The 9,838-nt window shown below is 34.0% G+C and overlaps 1 protein-coding gene across 1 annotated transcript; it reads right to left on the bottom strand.

Annotated features, from left to right (window-relative positions):
• Positions 1-1,260: 1,260 nt before the first annotated feature.
• On the bottom strand, positions 1,261-3,426 carry LOC133307338 (2-oxoglutarate-dependent dioxygenase 19-like). The gene is made up of 4 exons (XM_061507836.1): positions 3,199-3,426; positions 2,186-2,409; positions 1,750-2,080; positions 1,261-1,509 (listed from the first exon to the last, which is right to left on the bottom strand). The coding sequence occupies exons 1-4, from the start codon at positions 3,424-3,426 to the stop codon at positions 1,261-1,263; spliced, it is 1,032 nt and encodes a 343-aa protein (XP_061363820.1).
• Between the last annotated feature and the right edge of the window lie 6,412 nt (positions 3,427-9,838).

Below are 9,838 nucleotides of genomic sequence, written 5' to 3' on the forward strand. Positions count from 1 at the left end.
CATGTTAAAGTACTGACAATATGCTGTCCTTTGTTTTCTAGCTTTTGTGGTTTTTGTCCTGACAATAACATCATCTGTTAAAATTTGACATGATCTGGTCATGTGATATTTTTGTATCTCTCACTTTCTCTCTTTACATGCGTTAAATAGATGGGGTCCAATTATCATTAACGAAGAAAGAAATAGACACAAAAATTGAAAACATTGTGATTTTGATCTATCTCTTATGTGTATTACTCATACACTAATACTAGTATAGTAGCGTTTGGTAACCATAAATAAAGAACATGTTATGATCTGTCTTCTTAAAGTTTTGTTATGTTCTACTTAATTCTACTCCTCCTAGTGGAATTAAAATTTACTGGTTTTTAACTCTCTCATGATTTGTTATATTTTAAGAACACTTTAAACACATACATTATATTTTGTCCCACTTTAACACGTTTACAAATATGAACTATATATTACAATGAATTATGTATTTTGACTATTTTGAGGGCCATCGACATGGACTCCAGAAAATCAGAAAAAGTTAAATTAGCTGAGGGGTAAACAGGCTAATCTAATTCGCACCAACCCGCTACACATTGCTTATAAACCATTTATTATGCCAATTCTATTAAACTGGATTCATTAATGAAAAACCGATTTGTGGGGGTCTATAAGTGATAGAAAGTAAAGCATATTGTGGAGGTTAGTGCACCTCCAGAAATACAATATTTGTGGGGGTCTAAAATCTCCAGAAAGTGTAACATACATTTGTGGGGGTTTGAAACCTCTAGAAAGTGTAGCATTTGTGGAGGTCTAGAACCTTCAGAAAAATATTCCAAGAAATTGTGGCATTGCACACAAAACCCCCACAAAATGTGTTGTGGCGCATGCAAAACTGGAGGTTATTGTGGATGCCACTAATGTATTTTGTGGGGGTCAAAGACCTCTACAATTTACAAATATGACCTCCACTAATCACCTATTTTTTTGTAATGCTTTTTAACGAGGCAAGATTCTGACACAAAAGTGAAGTTCATCTTTAATTTCGTCTCTAATTCTCTAAGTCTTTTTGTTGAGTTGATGAAAATTTATTCGAAATAATGTAAGTAGAACAATGATATTGATGATAAGTACCAAATACAAAAGTGAGAAAAAGTTATTTTTCTCACACATTATTGTTACAAATTACAAATCAAGTAAAGCCCACTATCTTATAAATGGCATAAAGTGTGTGTTCATGCGTGGGGACTATATTACTTAATTAAAACTTCACACAAGTTTAAGTTTCTCAAGTGATGATTCCACATCGATCTCATCACCCCCGTTTGCTTCCAATGAATCTTTATAGGTCATCCCACAATATTTCTGTGGGTGTTCTTCATCAACAAAATCTATGCCCGGGCTCATGAACTTGTCCAACGAAGGTCCATGAAGGGTGACCAAGGAGATCCTTTGCAACTTATTGTTGTCAACAATAACTCGATGGATATGACTCTTATACTTCCCATTGGTTAAGATCTACATTTAATTAAGGTTAAGAAACAAGTTAATTCGAGAGGAAGGGAATTTTTTTTTTCAAATAGTTACTAAAGGAAAAGTGTTTCTCTTGCAAGAGAAAGTAAATTTTTTAAAGTATCTCAAATTTCAAAATGACGTCGTTTTGAGATTGCAGGAGATAATTTTATCTCTTGTTACATGAGAAAAGTTAATTCCTATTAGTAAATCACATGTGAAGGAAATTAAATTGAACAGAAGTACCTCAAGATGATCACCAAGTTGAATGAGTATGGCATGATGGGGAATATGAGCATTAATCCACTTTCCTTTGTGGGATAGGATTTGGAGACCACCATTTATATCTTGAACAAGTGTAATTACAAAGCCAGGGTCAGTGTGTTTAGGAAGACCTACAGCTCCTTTGGATCTAGAATTTGGTGGATAAAGGTTCATGGCCGTTAAATCAAAGCCTGATTTCAAGTTGAAGGCCTTTTCTATGTAGTTTTCTTCAAGCCCTAAGGTTTTTGACACTGCCCTTGCTAATCCAATTACTATGGTTCTCATTTCTTTGCAATATTCTTCCAAAATTTTGCTGATGATTGAAATAAGCCAAAAGCAAAATTCAATATATGGAACAGCACAATAAATTAATAGAATATTATCAAAATTTGAATAAATTAGAACACAATATAAATACCTGAAACCTGCTGAGTCGGAGAGAACATGGTATTGAGGGTGTGTAATAACCTTGAGATATTCTCTATTTTCAATATCTGAGGAGTTAAAGCCCCAACGGATTTTATCTGATGAGTCTTTTTTGCTATAGATTCTCCTCTCATCCCGCGTTGTTGGATCAAAGAAATTAGAAACTCCCTTCAAAACACCATCAAATACTCTATCTGGGATGGTATGATTTACCAACTGCATGCACATGAAACAATATTGATCAAATAAACTTTTACACCAGTATCTTACATTTGATTTTGTTTTGATTTAATGGTTGATTAAATTAATTCATTTAATTAAAAAAAAGACAATAGTTGAAACTGATTTTGATGAAGAAATAGAGAACTTGATTCAGTTTTTTTTTTTGAGTTTTCTCAATATATTCTTTGGCAGAAGATTAATCCTTTCGAGGCGCAGAGAGTACTTGATTCAGTTTTAATGGTGAAACAATCTGATTTATCATTAGAATAACTTATCCCTTAATTTTAATATAAACATATGTTACAATATTTAATGTATTAAATTTATTTATTATATAATTAATAAAAAATGGCTTTCATCAAATTTGTATATTATTTAAAAATTATAAATGTATGTATAAATTTTAATGTGTAATGAATTTTTATATAAAATTAATATTTTTAATGAAAGAATAAAATTTATTTATTACATAATAAATACAAATTTTTTTATATATATACGAAAATAATCATTTGACACATTAACTATATGCAATAGTTTTTATTTAATGCTAATGTAATATATACAAATTTATTTGTTATATCCATTAATTAATTCAATTATTAAGTTATATATCAAATTTGTTAAAATGTTTTTAACATGAATCTATCATTATATAACATGCAATATATCATTATATATATTTAAACACATACACACTAAAACATCTCATTATATTAAAACGCAATACAAAGCAGGCATGCACATGGTATATGGTATAAATAGTAGAACACATGAGCTCACATAGAAGAAGCCAAATTCGTGGCATGCTTGGCGCAGATATTCAAGGGCAAGCAATCGCTGATCAGGGTTATCAGAGAAGAGCAGAGAGTAATCAACGGTCGGTATTTCATCATCAGATGCTGAATAAGGATAAGCATGATGATGACCTGCTAGCACTAGCTGAGATGAAGCATTGAAGTGACCTGAGGCAACTTCCAATTTAGATTCTCCATAAGCTATTTCAGCCATTACAAAGATATAGAGATGGAGAGAACAAGCTTTAACTAGTTCTACGTACTAGTATATATATGTTGAGTTGCATGAATTTGTGGTATTCCTTCTACATGTATATATAGGCGTGTGGGCGTGAAGGAAAACCATTGTTTATTTATAAGTATATGTCCCACTTGCCAACTTGGCATTTGATATTATTTTTTCTATAGTTTAACAAACATTTCTCATTTGTAAAATACGTCACGCAATTCATAACTACCAAAAAAACAAAAAAAAACAAAACAAAAGAAAACGCAATTCATATGTTGTTATTTTAAAGACAAACTTATCTTACTTAGGTGAAAGTCATATAAAAGGACAAACAAATGTTAGGTACGTAGGTGAAACTCAAATCAAAATATTTTTAATACGAAATTCTATTCGATTTTAAACTATTTATTGATTTTAAAATTATTTTAATTTATCTATTTAAAAAAATAAAATAACTATTTGTAAGGAATCTGGATGCAAGTCGGTCTTCATTTGTCTATTCTTGACTCATCTAAAATAATTATTTCATTAATTGACTAACGAATAAAAAGTATTGAGTGTATTAAAATTTTACTTGCAATGCATCAAAAAAAAATTTACTTGGATATTCGTGTTGGATATATGCTCTTTTGGTCACTAAAGTTCTATTGGGCTTCAGTGACACTTGAGCCCATGAGGCTTAGGGTTGAGTTATGTCTAAGACCTAAGCGTATATATTCATAGTTTTCTCCTCTTGTGCCTCCAAGGTGAACAGATCATCAGAAACAAACCCCAAGAGGCAGACGTTCATCATCTGAACGGTTGCCCACACAACCATCTCATCCTCCTCGAGAGATAGTCTGGAAGATCTGCCACAGTCTAGCTTCAAGGAGGTTGTTCGTGCTGCGGCGCTGAGGTGAGCTGTTCGTGAAGAGGAATCCTACAAGGGAAGATTCTACACGAGACCTGCGCACCGAGAGGTAATTGTGAAACAAGGATGATTCGGTAAGCATACCAATGTACTAGGTCCTAAACAGCTTCCGCATAAATCTAAGATTTCCTACAATTGGTATCAGAGCCTTGGCTGTACATTGGTATGTGAATCTAGTTTCACTATTCATGTAATTAGTTTTGCTTCTTGAAATGTGGCACCTAGTGTTCTAGGATTATGGTATGAATCTAGCATGTGTATTTTATAATTCATTTTCATAAAAGTTTAAATTTTAATCGGTAAAAATGCTTTAATCCATGGTTAGGGTCTCTAGTGTATTTCTCGATCTGTAACAAGGAGGATAATCCCATATGATTAGGTTTCTTCCTTGCTGTTTTTGTTTATTTTTGGAATTTCTGTGTATTTTTTCAATATTTTGTAAAAGTTCAAGATCGAGAAATCGCAAGGAAGATGCGCAGTCAGCACTGTCGGAGACTTTTTGAGGACTTACCGATCTCAGAATGGGGCGATCTATATATGGTTGGAAAGAGGACGGAAAGACGAACGCAACGGTGGGTGGATCACCGCCATCGGAGACTCCACACTCCACCACGCGCCTCCACAAGAGGCTGAGAGTGGCCGCCACTCTCCGGCAAAGAATGGGAGAGTGAGGGAGCGTCCGGCCACCTTTTTGGGTGGTTCCGGCGGCGGTGCACTCGTCTCTACGTGGCGCTCCTTCCCCAGGAGTTTCAGCCTGATTTGACTTCGGGTGATGGCGCGGCAGACCTGACGGCTAGGGTTCCTCTTTCGCGTCCTAGGGTTTCTCGCCAAAGGGTTGGGTCTTTGGGCTTTTGGGCCCATGAAACCCTAAAGGGGCTTGAGACAGATACTACGGGCTAGGCGAAAGTCAAATTCCAAAGCTGTATTATTTAATTTAATTTTTTTTTATTTCCTTTAAAATAGGAAGGCCATGGATTAAAGTAATTATGATTTATTATTTAATGCTTTTATTGATTGGTATAAATTATATGATTGATAACATGCTTTATTGCGATAACATGCCATATAGAATAGGTGGTGCCATATTGTTGCATAACTTGTATGATTGCATGAGCATAATAGCTATTATGTCTTCAGTGACTAGTATGATAGTTATTATGGGATTATTTTGATTTTAAATCATCCTAAGAAATTAATTAATAATTATTATGATTTTTATTAAAAATCTAGATTAATAATTGAATTAATTAATTTTGGATAATTAACATCAAGACAAATAATCGTTATGGAAATTATTTTGATTTCAAATTATCCTCATAAATGATAATTATTATGATTGTTGATAATTAAGTCAGCTATTTGGATGATTTAAATCTAGAAAAATAATTAGAGAAAATTTCCTAAGAGAATTCTTTTATTTTGCGAGTAATTTGTGGGTTTTCTGAAATGGTCATGGAATAACACACGTTGCATACAACATTCATGTATCATGATTGTTTGGAGCACACGCTGACGTAAAGTGACCGGATTTCAGGACCTTAATGCTTTCAAAATTATGTTAAGCTTAGTGCACGTTTATCGGCGCTCTTACTTATATAGTTTTTGAAATCAAACAAAGGATACTCTCAATTAAATAATTCTTGGAAATTAGAAAATGTTGTTTATGTTGAATGGAAGGAGATTTAAATTAAGAGATTAATTTAACCTTCAAGCGCATTATAGGACCATTAATAAAATAATCATGTGAAGTCCCATCGAATAAGCATGATTGGATTTTATTAGATTGGACTTAAATATCTATGGGAAGAGATTTAAATTAAGAAATTAATTTAACCTCTAGGCGCATTGTGGGCCTATCAATAAAATAATCATGTGAGGCCCCAACGGATAAGCATGATTGGATTTTATTGAGCCTTAATAATGTCAAAATTTTAATAAAGTATTGTACGGCCCATCGTCGATAATACTAAGTTATTAAAGATAATTTTGAAATTAAACAATGAATTCGACTGAGCTTATGAAAATTCTCAAACAAAAATGTTGAATGGGTGAAGGTTTTAAAAATTAATTAATTTTAAAAACCTGCGGGCTCCATTTGTGGGTTTATTAGTGAAATGGTTATCGCTGAAGCCCCATCGGATAAGGATAATCAGATTTCACTAGATTAAATCTTAATAATTTCAAAATTTTAGTAAAGTATTGTACGGCCCATCGTCGGCAATGCTTAGACACTAAGGATAATTTTGTAATTAAACAATGGTTAATTACATTCAACTTTGGTAAAATTGTTAACCCTCCCATCGAGGCTCTGGCAATGGCACTGAAGGCCCAAATAACAATTTTGGTTTTTACAAGTGACTTGCCCATCGTAAGCCTTGTAAAGATAAACTGAAGGATTGTTAACAATAAACAAGAGTAGTTATGAGAATCTACTTGCACTTCGTTTGTTTATTGCATTATTTGTTTGTAATTGTGTGCTTTATATGTTTTTCAGAAAATATCTTAGAAATGATTTTGAGTCGAAAACCTCTAGATGGTACCAACTATGAAAAAGTGAAAAGCAAATTTTTTGATATTGTTCTAAAACGTGGAAGCTAAAATTTGTTCTGACAATGCGAGGGCCATAGCAACCTGCAGAAGATGCATTTCTTAGATTAGGAAAGGGCAGATATGGTAGTTCGCTGCTATATTATTGTCAGTCTTTCCAAATACTTGCAGAAGCAAGTGTACATGATTAAGAGTGGAGTAGAAATGCTTCAGACTCTTAATGACATGTTTTCTGCGTCTAGCAGCTCTGCTAGACAGAATGCAGTCGGTGCAGGTTTTGCTAAGAGTCTTGTTAAATCCAAAGGGAAACCCAAGGGTGGTAACATGAACAAAATGACTTGGTTATCAGTTGTCAAACTAGTTGCTATGAAGAAGCCGCAAGGCAAGTTCTTCAAGTGCAGACTGAAGGGATACTGAAAGAAAAATTGCCCAGAGGTGATAAAAAAGAACCTGACATGGGCATATCAAGGCCTGATCAGTGAATGAATTATTGATTCAGGAATCACTGATTATGTTTGTTACTCTTTGTAGTAGTTCAAACATGGCATACCTGTCAACAATGGACATAGATATTTTAAGCTTGAAAATGGAAACTTGTGTCTGCATTTGCAGTAGGACAAGTTATTTATACGACTATGGTTTTGAGTGACTGTTTATTTGTTCAGGATTTCAAGAGGAATTCAATTTTTGTTAGTTGTTTTGGTTAAAACATGGTTTGACATTGCAATTGATTCCTCAGTTACATTTCGAAGTTCATCTTCGTATTTTTTTTTCTAGTACATTGTTTAAATAGTCTTTATTACCTTTGTCCTATACCCCCTAAATTTTTGTGTTGAATGGAAAGGATGATGAACAACGATTTTCACCAAAGAAATAAAAGTTTCAAATTAAACATAACTTTGGCCTTTGTGATTGAGTCACATTATCTCAAGTAGAGAATATGTTTTAGTTAAAAGAGAGACTGAAAGTTCAAGAATCTTTTAACTAACAGCTACATGTTAGTCCTATTCGGAAGGTAAAGTGGCCAAGCAATCCTACAAGGGCCAAAAAGGTTTGCGCAACTATTCAACTGGAACTGGTACATACTAATGTATGTGGACCACTTAGCGTTCCGACCAGAAGAGGTGATGAGTACTTCATTATATGAATGTTTACTCTGGATTTGGACAGATGAACCAAGTGCGCCTTAAGTCTAAAGCTTTTGGAAATTTCCAAGAGGTTTAAGTCTGAGGCAGAAAAGCATGTAGGTGTTCAAATCAAAAACACTTTGGTCTGACTAAAGTGTTGGCTACCTGTCTAGTAAGTTCAGGTCTTACCTGATTTAAGAGGGGATAGTTTTTGTAACTGTCAACTCTAAGAACACATTAGTTGAATGAAGTTGCAGTATGCAAAAATCAAACATTTCTAGACTTAGTGAAGATCATGTTCAGTTATTCATCTTTGTCAATGTTGTTCAAGGGAGATGCCTAAGAGAAGGAAATGTACCTTCTTAACTTGATTCCGTCAAAGTTTGTTGTAAAGACACCTAAAAAATTATGGAAAGGGTGCAAGCCCAAATCAAACCATATTCGGATTTAGGGTGCTACGGCACACGTCCTACAACAACAGTCAAATGAGATGGAATCTTGTATGGAAGAGTGCATATCTTTTGGCTACCCTAAGAGAACTAGGGATGATTTCTTATTTAGTCTTAAGGACAAGATAATCTAAGTGAGCACTCACATGATTTTCTTAAAGGAGGACTAGATAAGAAATTATAAGCTCTTAAGTTAGGTTATTCTTGATGAGATTTATCTCACATCAAGAATTTCAGAATCTGTAGAAGCTTCATCCACTGTTTCCTTGATTGTTCAAGAGGGGATAGATATATCTCTAAGTGAACAAACAAGAGAACCATGATTGGAAATTCAACATGATAATATATAAGTGAAACTAGTAGAAATATTAGTATCACATGTAAAGGAACAATATCAAGGATAAGCGGATCCTCAAGAAATTGAAGATCCATCATTTGACCCACTTTTTGTTTTACCTATAAATACACAAGGTCTAGTGCAGTACATTCGTAATGGGAGAGAACCTTGTTAACTCTCAAGTTGTCTCTTGTTGAGTGATATTGATCCTACTAGTTACGATAATGCACTAGAAGATGTTGTTGGTCAAGTGTTGCTCAGACTATGAACAATGAGATGAAATACTTGTATTTCAACTCCGTTCGGTCCTAGTAAAGACACCAAGAGGGGTAAAACCCACAACGTGCATGTGGACATAAAAGGCAAAGAGAGGATGGACAGAAAGGTGAAAACCTTCAAAGCTAGCTTGGAGGCATTTTTTGCCAGACGCCATGCTTGAGTCTATCCTGATTCTCTTAGTTGCTATAAGTCTCAATTATGAGAATACATTTTGGGAGTTCGATGTCAGGATATCTACATACAACAACCAAAAGGGTTTATAGCAAATGAGTAGGAACACACGGTATGCAAGTTGTGAAAGTCTATTTCATAGACTTAAGCAAGCATCCAGGTCTTGAAACATCAATTTTGATCAGGTTATCAAAATTTTGATTTTGAGAGAACCTTGATGAATGATGTGTATTTGTATGTAAAGGATACAACGGAAGACAGTAGCTTTTCTGGTACTTTATGTAGATGATATGTTCCTTATTAGAAACAATGTGGAGGTAATATCAAGCATAAAGAGTTGGCTAAGTTAGTGTTTTGGTATGGAAGTACTGGGGAAGCCAATTATATTCTTGGTATAAAACTCTTATGAGGCCGGAAGAATAAGTTGTTGGCATCACCTCAGACTACTTACATTGACAAAACTCTTGCCAAAATTCAACATGAGAATTCTAAGAGAAGAATTATAATTCTCAGATGTGGAATTCATCTTCCTAAGGAGTGACCAAAGACTTCTAAGAAGGAAGAATGCATGAGCAAG

This window comes from Gastrolobium bilobum, unplaced genomic scaffold (assembly GCF_033153095.1).
Source record: "Gastrolobium bilobum isolate Gb01-03AN ecotype WA unplaced genomic scaffold, APGP_CSIRO_Gbil_v1 utg24366, whole genome shotgun sequence".
In the NCBI taxonomy this organism is placed as follows: Eukaryota; Viridiplantae; Streptophyta; class Magnoliopsida; order Fabales; family Fabaceae; genus Gastrolobium; species Gastrolobium bilobum.